At 40.1% G+C, this 17,867-nt stretch overlaps 2 protein-coding genes across 8 annotated transcripts; both read right to left on the reverse strand.

Annotated features, from left to right (window-relative positions):
- Positions 1 to 211: 211 nt before the first annotated feature.
- Positions 212 to 9,882, reverse strand: scn3b (sodium channel, voltage-gated, type III, beta). Of its 7 annotated transcripts, XM_061046600.1 has the most exons (8): positions 9,738 to 9,871; positions 9,477 to 9,574; positions 9,109 to 9,327; positions 7,225 to 7,403; positions 6,901 to 7,129; positions 4,249 to 4,387; positions 1,841 to 1,924; positions 212 to 1,226 (listed from the first exon to the last, which is right to left on the reverse strand). In XM_061046600.1, the coding sequence occupies exons 3-7, from the start codon at positions 9,161 to 9,163 to the stop codon at positions 1,861 to 1,863; spliced, it is 666 nt and encodes a 221-aa protein (XP_060902583.1). In that variant the 5' UTR covers positions 9,164 to 9,327; positions 9,477 to 9,574; positions 9,738 to 9,871; the 3' UTR covers positions 212 to 1,226; positions 1,841 to 1,860. The 7 variants fall into 7 exon arrangements, with proteins under 7 accessions (XP_060902583.1, XP_060902582.1, XP_060902584.1 ...); XM_061046599.1 differs by lacking the exon at positions 9,477 to 9,574 and having other exon boundaries at positions 9,738 to 9,882; XM_061046601.1 differs by adding an exon at positions 8,162 to 8,188 and having other exon boundaries at positions 9,109 to 9,879.
- A 3,449-nt stretch (positions 9,883 to 13,331) lies between these two features.
- LOC132980450 (uncharacterized) lies at positions 13,332 to 17,867 on the reverse strand. Its single transcript, XM_061046604.1, has 10 exons — positions 17,554 to 17,867; positions 17,415 to 17,463; positions 17,179 to 17,325; positions 16,714 to 17,040; positions 16,497 to 16,594; positions 16,309 to 16,415; positions 16,153 to 16,232; positions 14,748 to 14,776; positions 14,538 to 14,669; positions 13,332 to 14,124 (listed from the first exon to the last, which is right to left on the reverse strand). The coding sequence occupies exons 1-10, from the start codon at positions 17,641 to 17,643 to the stop codon at positions 13,648 to 13,650; spliced, it is 1,536 nt and encodes a 511-aa protein (XP_060902587.1). The 5' UTR covers positions 17,644 to 17,867; the 3' UTR covers positions 13,332 to 13,647.

Raw genomic sequence — 17,867 nt, forward strand, 5'->3', positions numbered from 1 at the left:
AAAAGTCTTTTCAGGATTTTAAAAGAAAGCTGGAAACACTTTTTTTCCCCCATTTCAATACAACCTTAGTCAGAGATAATAAGCTTCACAGAGTCAGTGCTGCATTTTCCTCTCAACATCCTGGTCGACTCATACCTTGTGCAATTTCATCTCCAACAAAACACCAAAGTAAAAAACTGTCTCGTAAACAAAGGAGCTTCAACACAAAATGTGAAGGGCATCATGTTTAATAGTTCAAAAGCAGCTCACTCACACAGGAGAGATCTCTAGTAGGCAAAGAAAGGCGTAGAAACATTTCTACAGTGTTGTACTCTAGAAATAGGCACACATGTAGTCTCAATAGCAATGCTACTGTAGGACACCAGCAACAGTCAAAGCTTTAGAAACATTTTTAGAGTAACTGTATGTGCAGTGAGACTTCACTTACTGGATGCACTTTGACGTCAGTGCTGACACAGGAACACGAATAAAAGATTCATAGAGAGGAGGAGAGTGTAGGAAAGATCTCAAGGTGAGTCAGATTAACTGGAATAAAATGACTCGGTACAATATCATCTGATTGTTTCAGTGATGCACACAGCAAAAAACACAGTAATGCACATCCACACCGTATAAAAGCTTTGAAAGTGTTCTCCATAAAAATACATCAAAAGATATTTGCCAGTACGAATAAAACTTTGACACAAAATGTCAGCGTGGTCTATAAAATTGTAATACACAAAATGAACTACACAGTACTACAGCGGCAGTAAAAGTTGTGTATAACAGCAGCAGGGCCGTCTTTTTACAGAATCTTTTCTGTTTAAAGGTTAAAAAAAAAAATAAGAGAGACACGACTGAATGCAAGGAAATGTTCAGCAACTTTTAACACTGTCAGGTCCAAATGAAGCAAAGCTGGTATTTATCTCCTAATAAGTGCAAAACAGTGACTTACATGTCCTTTATACCTGCTGTATTTGTGAATGCACTTGTCTGCAGATGCCTGGCACAAAGGTAAAAACAAAAAATTATAATAGTAACGGGAGGAAAAGAAGGAGAACTTTGAGCACTTGGACATTTTTGTCTGGCTCTTCACAAGACTCCATTGAAACACAGGGGAGGTCTGTTGTCTCATGTGTGACTGGCAGTAGCGATTCCTTCACAGAGACATACTGTAGATGGTGATAAATCTATGCCTGTTGTGTTCTGTCACATGTCTCTGAATTCCCCTCCTGATTGGTTAATACCTGAAAAGAGCAGAGATCAAGCTTATTCAACATGGAACAACTGTGCCAAAAAATGCATGTATTCAAAAATAAAACTATAAACAAATTCAACTTCATGTGTTCCAATAAACAAAAGTGTTCTTTAGGATTATTATGCCAGAGAAACCTTCCTCATTAACATGCACATGGTTTATTGCAATGATTTACTTCATTCACTGTGTTTAACCTGAATATGCTCCTACTGAACTGCTGAAATTACACACCTCACAAATTATAATTAGCACACAAATGAGCCATATTAAACTTGACATACTCTATGATTAAAACCATAATTTAGCACTAACTATCTCACATAAAAATCTATTTTAAAATTCCTTATGAATAGCGTTTGACTGTGAGAGCAATTGTGCACTAAATGGAGGGTGAGTAGTGCACTTGTGATTAGGGGAAAATTCCAAAAAATGGGAGCAATGAAGTCTCTTTGGACAAGGATGAGCACAATGAGGATGTTGAAGCATCATGACTCATCTACAGACCTGCACAGGCATGACTTATAGAGGTGCAAACAATGAGCTGAAAGTGAGTGGGATGATGTATTGTACTGTATTGGATTGAGAGAGTCACATGTAAAATACCGTATTACTGACAACCACTTTCATTCGGTTACAGGAACGGCTGGATTTGCTTTCTGCACAGAGGGAATGGCTAGGTAGTTTGTCCTGCAGATTGGTAAAAAAGCAAAGCAGGGTCTAAGAGCTGGTAGTACGGTCCTCTCCACTGTCGCATGACACCAAAGACTAGTGTTGGTTAAGGTTATTATAATTCTCACTGCAGTGGGACATGAATTAATTTCCCTCCTTTTAGAACCATTAGGCTTCCTGCATTAATGTATGCTCCTAATTTCTGATGCCACTGCTATGTAAACCCCAGAGGGAATGGTTTTCACATACAAAAAACAACATTATAATTGTTGCAGTTTGGAAATGCTATATAAGCTGCACAACAGGAAGACATGACACTATTATAGCAAACTTTCTTCGTTAAAAAAACACAAAACCCTCATTAAATACACATCCAGTAGAAAAGAACCTCACAGAAAATGTGTAGAAAAGCCACATTCATTACATGGAGGAGACTTCTGTGACTCTGTCAGCACATTTGAAACAAAGCCTTCCGTTGTATCTTTGACTGATTATCATTTTCTGCTGCTGCACTTTATCTTGTCCCTCAGTAAGATGGTAATATAATCGGAGCCACTAATGCATCACAAAATCTAACCTCATAAGGGAGTTGAAGTTGGACATGTGCACAACTTTGGCTAGTTCGAGCAGATAACCACATGACAGCCACTCTGAGTGGGTGAAGCAATGTGTTGTCATGCGTGTCAATACCGCCCGCGGCCACAACCCGTTTACTCTTTCAGCTGCAGGAAGTGATGAAGTTCACAGAGAAGTATACGTTCAGTAACTTAATGCTGAACTTAATGTGCACTCTGTCCCACCCTGGATCAATAAACTGTAATGCTGAGAGCAAAGTGGGATATAATCTCTACTAAAGTAATATTAGTCAGCAGCAGCTAAGCCTGGGCTTAAATGTTCCACTTAATGTTACATTAAACTTTACATTACTGTCCATGGACATTTTCCTTTCACTGATTTAAAGGACAGAATTGATTTTACCGAGCTCTACTACTACTACTAAAACACTTGATGTTGTGTTGTTTGTTGAATTCTAGGATCCACAAAGGTGCAGTCATTTGGCACATTATTATCAACACACAGTAAATACTGCACAAACTTTTTCTACAGTCAAATCGGTGTTGTTGTTAAAAAGGGCTTTAAAAGACCATTTTCAAAGACCCAATGTACAGGGGCTTAAATTCTCAAGAGAGAGAGAGAGAGAGAGAGGGTGGCCCAGGTTCAAATCTGACCTGTTGCTCCTTTCTCGCATGTCGTTCAAAACTCTCTCTCTCCCCCCAAGTTTCTGACTCTCCTGTCTAAAATAAAGACATAAAATACAAAGTAACTGTGAAAGTATACTGTTAAACATAACGTTCAGGGCCAATAAATATTCAAATAATTAATAGGTAAAGGACGTTTTTTTATTCAAGAAATGCTGGCTCTTCTAAGAATAAACACAAAAATTGTACTAAGGAAGCTTTGAATGATATTTCTTGTGTGGCTGTAAAACAGTGTTACCTTCGACTGTAATATTTTCTTTTTGCAGTAAGTAATAGTTTCAGAAGGTTTTCAATTATGATGCATTGCCTGTGTATTCTGTAAACATACACTGTGAAGGACTCGGTTTTGTGTGTCACTGCAGGATTCAGAATGGGACTCCAGATTAATCGTCTTCAGCAGCACAATAACTGGATCAGCACATGTGCTCTGAGTATCTGTGATTGTTCTGTCCGGGACATAAATTGCCTGCTCAAACGTTGTCAACCTTGATGGACTGGCTTCATCAACACCACGACAATCCTGTGGGAGCTGACTGTACAGGGGCATTCAGGGGCTTTGTCAGTGCTGACAGGGTGACGCAAAAAGCTCGTTTCTGATGGGGCTGCAAATCCACCAAGGATGTAAAAAGGTTGTTAAGAAATGAGCAGTCAGCAGAGCTTACAATTATTCAGAGCTGTTGGGAAGTCTAAGTGAAAAGACAGATTACTGTTGCAAGAGGGTTACACTTTGATGCGGTTTAAACTCAATTACCTCTCTGTCCGTCTCTCTCTCTCTCTGTTTACCTGTCCGACTCTTTCCTTCCCTCTCTGTACTGATCCCTCCGTCTCTTGATGCCTCCTAAATTGCCCTGTCTGATGTGTTTCTGAGATTTCAAATTACGACCATTCAATAGCCAGAAACTCAGGTATACACAAGTAACACTTTCACTTCTTGACTCCCACTATCTAGGTTAATTTAGAGTCACAGAAAAAGGAAAGTTAGCTCTAATAGAGTGTGTATGTGGACATGTTCTCATTCATACCCTTATCTGTGAATTTCTACGTTTGTGTGTGTGTGTGTGTGTGTGTGTGTGTGAGACTCACGCTGTGTCCTGCACCTGCTCGTCAGACCTGGAGATCTTCCTGTAGCAGTAGACCATTTCCACTAGCAGCCAGAGGGTCAAGAACACCAGCAGCACATACATCATGATCTCAGAGTAGAGTGCTGTGGGGTCTTGAGTGGCTGTGAAGCAGAAACAACAGAGAGGAACATGTTTTAATCCAAAAGTGTCCTAACTTTGATTGTTTTTGTGTGTGTGCGTTGGGCAGAGCAAAGGGCTCTTAAAAAAATCACAAGTTTAAGAAGAGTGTGCCTTACTTGTTCATGTGCAACTCTGCTGACCCACAATCACCTGTCAGTCTATTATTCAAGGCTATATGGTAACTTCCCACAGTGTCAACTCAGTGTGTTCAATAGTTTCTGTGGTATGGATAGGATGCAGCTGAACTTTAAGAAAAGCAAAATCTGTGTTTTCTGTATCCTGTTTGAAGACAAACTTTGAAGGCACAAACCATGTAGCATACAGAACATTATGACCATCATTTTAGTACAGTTATAATATAGCCTGCAAAGAATTAAAGGTGCCCTGTGGAGTTTTCTTTCAAACAAACAAAAGTTAAAAACGTTTTTTTTTAAAGAGAATGTATGGTGCACTGTGGTTCTCAACTGGTGGGTCATGACCCCAAAGCCATTTTCAGCCAGGAAAAACAAACTTTTGTTTGTTCTGTCACATGTTTTGTACCATCTGAGGTCCAAACTGCAACGGTGAAATAAATCTGATTGGTTGAAAAATATCAGTAATTTGGGTCGCGACGTCACATGAAGAAGTTGGTGGTGGGTTCTGAGGCTCGACAAGTAGAGAACAGCGGGTATAGTGTGTTTGTTGCCTAATAACACATTTGACGATGTGTTTTGTTTAAATCCATGTTGGCTTTCTTCTTCTTCGTCACTGCTGTTGTCCCTACACCTGATGGTGCCATTGAAGTGAAACATCATGAAACAAACAGCAGAATATCAATCACAGCTAATTGTTCTCTCATGTCACAAACAATATGAGGACCTGTTCAGATATTATTAGTGCTGCTAGTTGTTGAAATCTGCACAGAACACCTTTACATGATAAAAAGATGGAGATGTAAAGTCACAGTGGTTCTCAGTGCATGACAGATTCTGCCTTGAACTGTTTGATTAGCTGATCTTTTTTTGTTTTTATGTATAACAATTGACAGCTAGTGAAAACTGTTTCAATAGGCATTTATCCGAATTAAAAACATTGTGAACCCAACCTTAAATATTTTTATATTTCAGGATCATTTTTGAGCCATTGTGAACCACTGAGCCACTGAGCGTGTACCAAATTCCAGAAAGCCTGCTGACCGGACAGTTGACAGCTTTCACTGATTTGATTCTGCAGCCGCTGCAAATAGAGGCTATTAGTGTAAAATAATCCCTCAGATGGGAAAGCAGCAATGTTTGCCATGAACTAATCCATTTCACTACCATGGACAGCATTAATGTAACACGACTCCTGAGCTATGATGTACAGTACGCTGACTATCAGCTTTATGAAATTTGATACTTCGGTTGCATGAGATATGAAGCAAGGTTTTTTTTTAATGTGAATAAAAGGTAAATTGTATATTTTAAAAAGTTGCACTTCGGAGGACAATCTCATCCAATTGGCACTCCTCTCTTCTACATACAAAGCAAACAATTTAAAAGTAGCACATCTTTACACTCCTCTGAGAGTGAACTATATACCACATGCAAGCAGATATAGAAATGGGGGAGATTAAGTAGTTCCAAATATACATTTTGTATATCCAGATGAAGCATTCAGGATGCATACATACCAACATACCCCTTATGATAAGACATAAAAGAGATTGGATTGAGTTAATCCCTTCACTGACAACAGAAGAAAGCTTCGACGAACAATAGAGGACAACAAAACAAATTGTTCCTCTTCAGTACATTCACAACAGAGGGGAGAGAAGGAGAGTGGTGTTGTTAGTGGAAGACTGACCTCACCCTTATGCATGACTTAGTGTTAAACAACAAGGTGGATATAAATATAAAACTAAAAAAGCCACGTAAAGCACTCATATGAAAACTTTATGAAACAATTAGGTAGGAGCATGTACAGAACAAAGACAGCTTTCAGGAAGTCAGCACAGCACAGACGAGTGTTTCCACCGAGGGGGATTTAAATTAACACGCTTGAGCTGAACCTCTCCAGCATGTACAACGAGCAGCTATATCACTGTCCTCATTTTGAACAGCTAGGCTACTCACTGTGAGGAAATGTAGCAATTCTGTTGTCAAATGAACAGTCATGCTGTCCTGCTTCTGCAAAGCAAACTCTTTTTTGGAGCGTGTTCGTTTACTTCAATCACTTTTGCTGCTACTGTAAAGCATGCAGGGGTAATCATTTTTGTAGGAAACTAAAACTTGACATTTATTGCAATGTTATTTTGCATTGGGCCTTCTCCTGTTTACTAACTGCTTGAATACTTATAAGAGAGTAGAGGCCAGATTCATGTCTGAGGTCTGAATATCTCATGTCCAGCTCTGAATTAATCATAAACAGATTCATTTAGACACAAAATCAGAGCTTGACTTTACACTGAGCCATACTCAAATATAAACAACAAAGAATAACATGTAAGAAAGTTAAAAAAAAAAGTTAGCCGCACCTCGCTCTTTCACCTTCAGCTTGATGTCCTTGATGAGGAAAACTGAGGGAGTGTAGAAGTCAAACTCAAACTCACGATACACATGGCACTCATACACTCCGCTGTCGTTGAGGGTGACATTTTTGATTTGAATGGAGACATCTTGCAGGTCCTGGCTCCCGTCCCACCTGAGACGGCCTTTAAAAGGTCCGTCCACTTCCTGTGGAACTTCATCGTCATACTTGTATATCTATAGGAGAAGAAAGGACAAGCAGGTCTAAATTAAGTCTCCAGTGTGAACACACAAAATGCTGAATCATATGCAAAAAGTTAACGGCGTCCTACATGAGTTCTGTCGATTGGCATGTCATTTTCTTTGTTTGGCATGTAGTACCAATCCACACGTGTCTTTGCTTTGATCTCCTCTCGTTTCAAACAGGAGATGCAGGTCAACTTCATAGACTTCCCCAGGACTGCTTCTGTAGCTGACGGGACATCGACACATACCGGCTGGCTCAGGTGGACTGAAAGAGCAAAGAAATATCACACCATCTAGCAGCTTGGCTGATGACAGCACAGTGAAAGTGTTCAGGTCAAAAATCAATACTCAGAAATGTATTTATTGTTACTTTGATATCTGTTCTAATTTAATCAATCTGACATCACCACAACTTTGGATCGAGGAGAATTGTGAATTGGCATCCAGCTACGGATAAAATAGGCCTACTAGATATCTTGATACAGGGGCTTACTACTCACATATATTGTTATTAACTATATTGTGATAATGTACACAAGGCAACAAACTATGTTTTTTTTTTTTTTTTTTTTTTTAAGATTTATTTTGGGGCTTTTTGTGCCTTTAATGGAGAGATAGGACAGTGGATAGAGTCGGAAATCAGGGAGAGAGAGTGGGGAACGACATGCAGGAAAGAGGCCACAGGTGGGATGTGAACCTGGGCCGCCTGCTTGAGACGACAGCCTCCATACATGTGGCGCGCGCACTAACCATTGTGCCACCAGCGCCCCCTGAACTATGTTTTTTTGTAGTCTAATTTTGTATATATATTTAATGCATTCAGTACAGTGGAAAAATACATGTGCACTCCATGAACGGAGGCCATAGTGTAGGTTGCAGCAGGCGTGGGTTCCAATCCGGCCTCAGCCCTTTGGCCCATTTCCTGTCTATCTTCAGCTATTCTAACTAATAAAGGCAAAAAGACCCAAAAATAGCTTTTAAACAAGCATAAAGTATATGCTAGTTAAATACTTGTCACTGAACCAAACATAATGCTTCAGATCCGGCCAACTGTAAATCCAAGTGTAAAACAAAGTGCCATGTTTTCTTCAGACCATATTCAGTGACTTTGAGAATACAACCACAGACGCTTCAGTGAAGACCCAGTTTTTATCCATAGTCATACACTCATGATGACCCAGTCTTTATTATTGAGGTCATCAGCTCTGTCACTCTGCGCTTACATTAAAGCCTATGAGCCAGATGCAAAACTTAGTAGGCGTTAAAAATACATAAATTCAATTATTCAGCTCTGTATGCACTGGAGAGACTTGAGTCACAAACCTGAAGGCAAATCTAAGATCATCCAGGCCAGTGAGCACTAATGATGGCCTCTACCCATTAGTATAAGCCAGCAGAGGGAGGAATAAATGATGTTGAGGGAGTGTTGAAAGTGTAGGAGGAAGACAGCAAAATGATTGGTAAATAAATAACAGGATAAAAGGAAGGCAGCTGGTAAAAGGGAATGATAATAAAGATTTCTTTCAGAGTGCATTGAGGCATCACTCTCAGTGAGCTCGCCACATGGATGTCTTTGTGTGCTGGGTCCATTCTCTTATATAATCTAAAGGCCCCTCTGGGCAGACAGTGACAACATTGATTCCATTTACTTTTACTGAGAGCTCATGCAAACACATGGAAGCAGGGCAGAGGAGAAGGGATGCAGAGAGAGGGACTAGAAAAAGGGAAAAGAAAAAGGGCTTAACTCTTGAGTCATCTGTTCAATGCACAGATTAATTTGGCCTTAGCTGACACTGAGCTGTGGTGTTGCTCTGTTCAGATGTCAGTGGGTTTACAGCCATCTGGAAGGTTCACAATATATTAACAAGATCCCTGAATACTCTCCGATGTGACCAAAAAAACCTGATGGCATAAGAAATGTAAAATATTATATATGCGAAATATTTTAGATGTTGCTTAGTTATACTTACCATGAAAAATCAAAATTACCAAAGTTTGCAGATGAACTCTGGTTTGAGTTACCATATTAAGCTCTTTCTGCAGCTTCAGATGCACAAAGTCGCTCTAAGTGTTGGTGTTTGAAGAAACCCTTGGAGAAGTTGGAAGAAGTTTCCGAAATGAAATCAGGACCACGGACAGCGCTTCTTCTCGAAAGATGCGCGCGCAGGTTTATCTCCGCTCCTCACGACCTAAGGTCCATATCAAACTGTCAGCTCAAATGCAGGGTTTAGAACCGCCAAAGGTTGTAGAAAGTTGTAGAAATTAATCTCTGAAATCTTTAGGTGCCAAACTAAGAATTTACAAAAAAATCTCTGACGTAGCATTCAACGTCAATCACCAGAGAAATAACTTCATTGTTCCTTCCAGTCAGTGAAATAAACAAGTCCGTGACAGGAACAGTGATACAACAGATCTTCTTTCACAAATTCGGTCCTTCTGTCCAGAATAATCCAGAAAAAACGAGAATTAAACACAAATCACGCGATGAGGAAAACCTGTGGATCCTGAACAGCCGATGGAGTCTCTCGCTCTTTGCGAGACGTGGAGTCTTAGTCACAGACAAACAGCAGACACAACGACAACAGTTCTCTAATTTCACCTGTTCAGGGAACAATAGCAGTGATCGTCAGAAGTCCACTTCTTTCATGAAGGATTAATGATGACATTTCCCAGTCGCGTCTAACTGCTTTTGTTTTCCAGCACTCACTTACTGGCAGAGGAGCTCAGGCTTTGATGCGCATGCGCGAGTCACTCCCTCCCACACTACAATGTGCTTGACCATATTACTGTCATTATGGAAGGCCTAATCAAGTTAACATTGTAAGCCTGTTTTTGTGTGTTGTCTGCATAAAGAAAAACAGAGGCAACATTGCAGGTTGAACTGAAAACATTATTTAAGCTTTGAAAGAACAATTAGTGTTATGTAATCCTGTGTAGCAGCTGCTGGAAGAGCTCATTCATACTTTCAGGACATTTAATTTGTTATACATAGTTCTAGCACAAGTCATACTTTCCATGTCGAAGTGTTAAAATGATAAAAAATATTTCCCTCACAGGTTTATAGCAACCTGACTTCAGGAAGTTGTTATCCTGTGTACATTGTAAACACTGAAACAGATTTCTGTTAGCATACACATATATATTAATAGAGGCTTATAAGCTAACAGAGTGCATATGTTGTGCAAAATTCTTGCAATATTTACATTCATTGAGACATAGAAGCAAAGAACAGTAGGCTATTGAGCATGCTGGCATAAGTACTTTGAGAGGGTAGAAATGGAAAGGACATACACAGACTGATCTATATCTTTGGCTCCCAGCAGTAATGAAGAAGATAAAATACTGTACAGGACACAGTCCACTAATCTAGTGATCTCCTATTCTCTGGAGTTTAGCCTTGAAAGAGCCTGACCTATTCCTGCAATATTCTGTCTATATGGCTCCAAACTCTCAGATCATGCATGACTGCGCCCCAGCAACAAACGCCTCTTTTTTCTGTTTTTGTATTCCCTTGCTTTTAATTGATTAAAGTATAAAGGGTTCTAAATAGGAAGGGTAAAAGAGAATACATTCTTTAGATATGATGATAAAATGATTCACTTTTACTGAGGTGGTTTAAGATTTGATTTATGGTTCTGTCCATCACACCAACACAAGCTGAAGCGGAGGTGACTGAAGGACTGACTGTTAAAAGGTGTAATTATATCACCTTGTCTTCTCTCCCACTGAAAGCTGCAGTGATTTGAATCTCTTCTAAAGGCTGATGTGATGAGGAAGCAAAAAAGGGCCAAAAGATTAACTGTGCTTTTTGCTCTGTACCTGCAGCTCATCCATAATGTGTGTGCCACTATTTCTTGTCTACTACAAATGTAAAGAATGTTTTAATCTTAATGCTATTGAATTAAAGTGCTGTTTCTTAGTTAGATTGATGGAAAATATAGTCATGTCTGTAATATTTCAGACCAAGCTAACCAGTTAAATCATTATTTTATACATACATACATTAAAGTAAGAGTTTGGTTTGATGAATGTACAAATATTGAATTTTTTTTTGCATTTCCGAGACTCCCAGGAAGAGATCAAGATTACTTTGGTGTTTGATATTGTAATTTTGCCTGCTATGTGAAAGAACACAGGGGGAAAACAAACAGACTGCGGTCCAACCCAGTGGCACAGCTTCCTCAGGTCAGCCATGATAATCTCACTTTCATTTTCTAATCTTCACTGTTTTTAATCTTGCATTGTTTTTGGAGTAGAGGATTACTCCCAAGTTGAGCACAACTCAAGGTTTCAATTTCTTTTATCCTCTTTGTCTTTCTTCCATCTATATGTAAAACTGCACAATGTGTGCCAGGTTAGAGCTGCGAAACACTGAAAACTGCTGCAGGAGTGAGTCAACAGGTTTTTAGCAGTAATGCTCAGTTGTTGGAACAGATTTGAAGAGAAAAAAGAATAGCACAGAGGAAGCTGAGTGCGTTCTTGTGTGGCTGTCAGAATCAGCAGTAGGCTGGAACTCCAAGCAGCAGACTAAATATGGCAGGCCTGGTTGAACCACATCCGGCAGATAAGGAAACCATAGCAACGGTAACGTAGTGCCATGGTGACTAAAGGAGGCCTGCTTAGCGACAGCCCGTAGACTCTGAAAGACAACAGGAAGCCACAAACCTATCCTTCTCTCCCTGTGTGTGTTTTTTTTTAGACATCTACTGTAATGTGTTTGACTTACTTTCCACACTCGCGAAAATGTCATTGATTTCACAGCAGAAGTAGAATTAATAATGTATTTATACTCTTGTATGTTAAGTGTCTAAGGGCTTTTTTTGTGGTCGAAATCACAGCATAAACAAGCTGTTTACATAAGGTAAGGAGTCATTTCAGCGTCTGTGGGCATAAAAGAAGTGGGTCACAGAGAGTATGTGTTTGCTCATATACGTACTGTATACTTGTGTGTGCAGGCACCTCGAGGACGCACTGCAGAGAGCCGATTTCCAAGGATTTGGAAGGATTTCAAGATTATAACATGATTACCGCTGACACTGATGATAAATGAAATGTAAATCTCATGTGCAGCTTGCTAGAATAAACGCTTAATGCTAGAGAGTGGAAAGACCGCACTAACTTCACATGTCGCTTTAAATATCTATGATCTAAATTCCCTCCTGCACTCTTGATCTGTACGTATCTGTTCCCTCATGGGCTCTTTTTAACTAATGCAATATGCATTTACTTGGGGTTTGATCCTTAGAAAATATAGGAATTACACACAAGATATACATGTGTGTCTGTCTTCCAATGTCCAGAAATGTGAAACAAAACAAATCACCTGAGTCTTATAAGGGCGAGTTGTTGGCAGGTGTTTTGTTTTGAAGCACAGAACTGGTTTCATTGCAGAGCAAAATGGCGACAAACACTTATATTCATGCAACATAGTGTGTTTTGAGATATTTTTGTTTCTGAAAAACAACTCTCTTGTTGGTCCGGACAACTAGAGCAAACATAATGTACCATCACCGCAAATCCCAGCACATACATTTAAACCCACACGGCTCCAGAGCAGCTCTGAATGGAGTTATTTGATGCTGTCTCCCACTGTGAGGCAGACACACAGGCCAGATCACAGGCACATAGCAGCTAATCTAATTGATAAGGCATATCATCTCAGGGAGCCACAGAACTCCACCCCTCGCGTGAACAAACGCACAAACACCACACAGCTTCAGGGCCATGCCACATTCAACCCGAGGGGACTTGGCGCAGAGCTCAAAGCTAACACTGATAGTAAGTGAAGACTTGTTCCGTCTGACCTTCTGATTTGGCTCATAGCCCCGTGTAGAAATACTCACTTTCTATTATAGGACCTGGGAGCCCTGTGCGTCACATAAACCATCGGAGCAGAAGAAAGGAAGAAGCCGTGGAGTAAAGACATCTCTCTGGCAGCAGATGCAACAAGATTTCAACTCAAGAAATAGCTTTGGGTTTCACTGTGTAACCTGCTGGCTGCAAAGACAGCTTGCTTAAATGAAGAGCTTAGAGAAGAAAGCATAGTGAACTGCATGCGTGCAGGACAGAAAATGGAGAACAATTTCTGCAATTAAATATTAAATATTCACGAAGACTTGGGGTCATCACCTCTACACGAGGGAGAGATTGCTGTGAGCAGGACGGAAAAAAAGACGCACAGTTGTCACCTGTGTTCATTCCGCTAGAGTTTATTATCTTAATTAGAATATGCTAATAAGCAGAGCCTGTACCAGAGGTCTGCTTTTAACTCCTGTTTGCACAAAATGACAGATTATGTGACACGGCTGCTTGTTGCCGAGAAATAATTACCATTCAAGAGTTGAGATAATTAGAACTCAGATGAAATGTTTCAAGGCTCGTGCAAATTAAGACAGAGGTCTGTGGGATCATTCCTCAACAAACAAACAAAAATGTTTTTAACCAAACGCAAAAAAAAAGAAAAGAACTCTTAGTAAGTAAGTAATAATCTTGAGAAAATAAGTTGTTTGTCAGCATTTTTCCTTATTCAGATCCAATTTCTGATCACTAGATCCCCAAATGTCATCAATATCTGTATGTTCAGTTGTGTTTTCTATTGTGATGTGACTACACACGTCCTGCTCTCCTGGGCCTTTCAGAGGCAGTTGATCTTGGCTCTCTATTATCTTGCAATCTAGTAAAGATTCACTCCACTGCTGGTCAGAAATATGACTCTCCGTGTTATATGGGCCAAGACCTCTGCTCTCTGTGGTTTGTTGGCTGCGACTACTGTCCTGGCACTGCCCCTGCTGAGTGCTGCTGCTGCTGTCCGTTTGTGTACGGCCTCTTGTCCCCTCTCTTGATTTGCTGTCATGCTGCTGGCACCGTCTGATGTGGCCTAATGTGGTTTGGAGCTCATCGAGGCGCTGTGATACGTAGCGTCTCCTCAGTTCCAGCAGGATTGTTCCATTACGACTGAGGCTTGGCATGCCTGTTGGTGTTGCGCTCTGCAAAAAAGAATAGATTACAGAAAATGTATTGCAGATGATGGGTAGTAAAAGATATGAATGAAATCAGGCTAAAGCAATGGCGGAAATATGCAAATTCAGACACACATCATATTCATGCATACTTATTTGCACATTTTCCTCTTAAGTCAAGGCGGAATAGGGGCAATAAACATCAATATGAAGGGTACATATTTAAATGATTCATTGCCTACATTTATCATTGTAATATATTATTTGTAAGAATGAAACTCTTGAGTGGTGAGCCAGTCAAACGGAATAAATTAGAATGTTGAAATTCTTAGGAAATAAAAAGACATAATTTCTAAGCAAACAGCTTTAAATTACCACACAGACATAACTCTTTTGATTATGTCATCATGTAAATAATGCAAGGTATTCTGGCTTATTACCGCAGCATTGCCAGCAGCACTGTCCTCACTCTCCTTTGGCCATATGCCCATTCGAGCTCTCTTCTGAAGCTGCACGCTCAGCTGCAGGAAACACTCGTTCAAGCGGTCAATTTCTTCCTCCACACAGGACATCTGTAGGAGAGGAAAGGTTGAGGGCATATGAGGAGAATAACTTTTCTATTGATTTAAGAGAGACTTGATGAGTAATACCTGTATCGGTGTCCCTTTTGGTGGAAAACCTGCAGGAATTACACAAGACTTTTGATTCAGCAGACATCAAAGACATGATTAGGGGTAAATATCTCACTGGAATCTGTAAAAATGGCAACGACACAATTGTAATTTATAATTTATAATTATTGTGTATCAAGGAGAGGCACAACCCCCTCCTGCATTCAGAATAACCTATTTGCTCATTGTGCATGGAGTCATTAAAGTCATGAACTGCGTGTACTGGGATATTGAACCATTCTTCTGGAACAAAAGCTCTTTAGGTGACCAAGGAGGTAAAATATCGACCTCACTCTTCTTCGCCCCAGGACTCCCCATAATGGTTTAATGATGTTTAGAAGTTTTGACCCGGGAGAGATGGATACGTATCTGTCTTTAGTCTGAAATCACAGTATTTGTTCATTAGTGTTTGTTGGGGCATTATGGGAGCAAAGTCTGTTTCATTAGATAGTTTGCCAATAATGTTATGGATCAACGGCTGCAGTGTCGTGATTTGAAGGCATTAAACAATCTTACATAAAGTGAAAGTGTACGAGACTGCTAGTAAGACATGAATAGATTTTCTATTGTTCAAGGGTCAATAGTTTGTACACCTTGCCTTTGTTTTTTTATGTAGTTACAATCAATTTTCAAGTAAAGATACATTTACATTATGCATGTCTGTTAATAACACACTTAATTACAGTGTTATCCTGCATAATGTCACATTAAAAATAGTGTTAATCACTTTTCAAGGTTAATCAGTATTGCTACCTGGTATTGTTATCTTTATTAATAAATACAGAGTATTGCTACTCTGCTGTTTAGGGTGTAAATTATTACTACTTTTGAAGCTAAAGCGTTTCCACATCAACCATGAACTAGCTTGGAAGAGTATTGCTACTGCTTTGTGAACTAGTGGCACTGTACAGCTAGCAAAGCGCCCAGCGTGTCTATGGCCAGTTTAGCTTAGCTTAGCCTACGAATACAGTTGTTGAAAGGCTTCTGTGAGAAGCGAGAAGAGGTTCTTGAAAGACGGCTGACACTTTGCCTGCCTAGGAGGAGGGTCCCATCCCCTCCAGACATAAACGTGATCCTTGCCAGCCAGTGAGAGCTTGCGTAGTGTTATTAAGCTTCTGACGAGGTCATGCTGTTAGCCATTCACCATAGTGAGGCACTCACTCGTGCTACTCAGAGAACCGGGGTTATGTAAATAACCTAAAGTTTTTGCACAACTGATAAGGTTCATTCAAGGACTCTATTGTTGTTGTATGTGATGTTTTCCAATATTTTGTCCATCCAGTGAATTGTTGTATTCAGAGAAATTGTTTCCATTGATTTTACATGATGAGTAACCTAACTGCTTCTTTCTGTCTTTCTGTTATTCTGTCAATAAATGTCTCACCTGCGTCTAGGTCCTCAGTTGAACTCTGTTTGAGGTTCAGGATGAGCTGCTCTAACTTGAAGTATTTGTATTTCTCAAGTCTGTTGGAGGATAAGAATACCATTTATTTACTTTATTAACTAAAAAATGTGTAGTTGTGTGTATTTTCAAACCAACCTGTTAGCTAAAAGATGCTCTGAGAAGTGCTGCTCACTGGGAACTCTAATGTTGAGAAATTCCTCAACGAATGTCCCCTGTCGCCCCGCTGAATCATTACATTTTGACTGTAAGATAAAACATTAAAAGTTATGCTCCCCTGCACATGCACTGGGAGGTTATGTAATGTTTAAATGGCACTTACACACCTCTGCTGTGCTCCATTTGAAAGAAGAATTGAACAGCTGAAGGCTTAACGCTGAAATGGCCTCATGGAGAGCTTGCATAAAGCTCTGAGGTTTGGATCCTGGACAAATAAAGGATGAACATATATATCGTTTTTTTAAATAATATTTTATACTTACTTATATACTTGGTGCTTTTGATTGACACAACTGGGTCCCATGACTCCCTCTGTCAAATTACCTGATGCTATGTAGGCCATGGCTTGTAGAATAGTAGCCATGAAATGTCCGGCATGCTGAAGCTTTACCTCTGACAGATAAAGGATGTGATTGGTCTGATCAAAATAAAAGTCCCTTGAGCAATGTGCCAGAAGAGCCCTGTTGGAGGAAGCTGGAGAAACAGGGATTGACCTGGCCAGGAGCAGAAGCACAGTGGGGAACAGGGGGCAGTTTGCAAGCAATTGCATCATCTGGCAACCAAACAGGAAAACAGCACTGTGATTAGGTGAGAGGCTTTCCAGCGCAGTGGGGATGAGCTGTCCATCATGGTTGTCCTGGACAGAGAGCTCTGTAGTTTCAAAAAAAGTAGAAGGATTCTTTATTTTAGGCTTCATATTCATCATAATAAGGTGCTACATTCATTATTAGTTTCATTTCTCTTTCTGACGTGTTGAATTGAGTCTTTTTTTTAATCATATTTCTGTACCATAGTGGTCATTCTGATTAGCCTCAGTATTGGTAAGGTCATGCAAAGACTGCTGGATCTCCTGCAGGGTCCTGAATAGAGGAGATATGCTGACCAGCTTGGACAGGTCGTGGTCACTCAGACAAGGAGCTGTGTTCTGTAAAGGGACTAGGATGACAGACTCATGTCAGTGTGGTGATGTAACATCCTGATGCTCTTTGACAGACAACAAAGTTCTGAATGTGTTTGTTCTTTACCCGTCTCATGGGGAAGAGCATCTGCTTTGGTCATGCTCACTGGAGAAAACTGTGACACAATTCAAAAGAGGAATACACAGTCCACAATATTATTCCAAGATATACTGTTGTACACACTGGACAAGTGCTACTACATTACCTGTGTATAACACATGCTGATGTCACCAGCATGTGGCTCACATTCCCTGGCATCGTGAGCACCGGTATGACAGTATGGTGGACCAGACATGTCCTGGTTCTGCCATGCTTCTCCTTTTAGCCTGCATAAAAGAGCTTCCACTGACCTCAGAAGAGCTCCAAGTAACACTAGAGAAGCTTCGTCTGGGGTGTTGGGGCGTGTCCAGTCCAATGCAAGTCACAGTTGAGAGAAAAACTTTGAATAATTTATTTGGAGAAAAACAGACAGGTGCATACAAGACTTTTTAAAGCCTGAGCCTCACCTTAACGGCTCAG

This window comes from Labrus mixtus, chromosome 9 (genome assembly GCF_963584025.1).
Source record: "Labrus mixtus chromosome 9, fLabMix1.1, whole genome shotgun sequence".
In the NCBI taxonomy this organism is placed as follows: domain Eukaryota; kingdom Metazoa; phylum Chordata; class Actinopteri; order Labriformes; family Labridae; genus Labrus; species Labrus mixtus.

Bases quoted from the DNA above. Each gene is read 5' to 3' on its own strand.
- scn3b (XM_061046599.1), bottom strand. From the start codon at position 9,163: ATGGTAACTCAAACCAGAGTTCATCTGCAAACTTTGGTAATTTTGATT. The intron at 4,388-6,900 runs GTGCGGCTAACT...TCTGCTTCACAG, and splicing joins GCTGAAGGTGAAAGAGCGAG to CCACTCAAGACCCCACAGCA. The intron at 1,925-4,248 runs GTGAGTCTCACA...ACCAATCTGCAG, and splicing joins GAGCAGGTGCAGGACACAGC to GACAAACTACCTAGCCATTC.
- LOC132980450 (XM_061046604.1), bottom strand. From the start codon at position 17,643: ATGTCTGGTCCACCATACTGTCATACCGGTGCTCACGATGCCAGGGAA. The intron at 17,464-17,553 runs GTAATGTAGTAG...ATTGTGTCACAG, and splicing joins TCAGCATGTGTTATACACAG to TTTTCTCCAGTGAGCATGAC. The intron at 16,233-16,308 runs GTTGGTTTGAAA...ATCCTCCAACAG, and splicing joins GAGCATCTTTTAGCTAACAG to ACTTGAGAAATACAAATACT.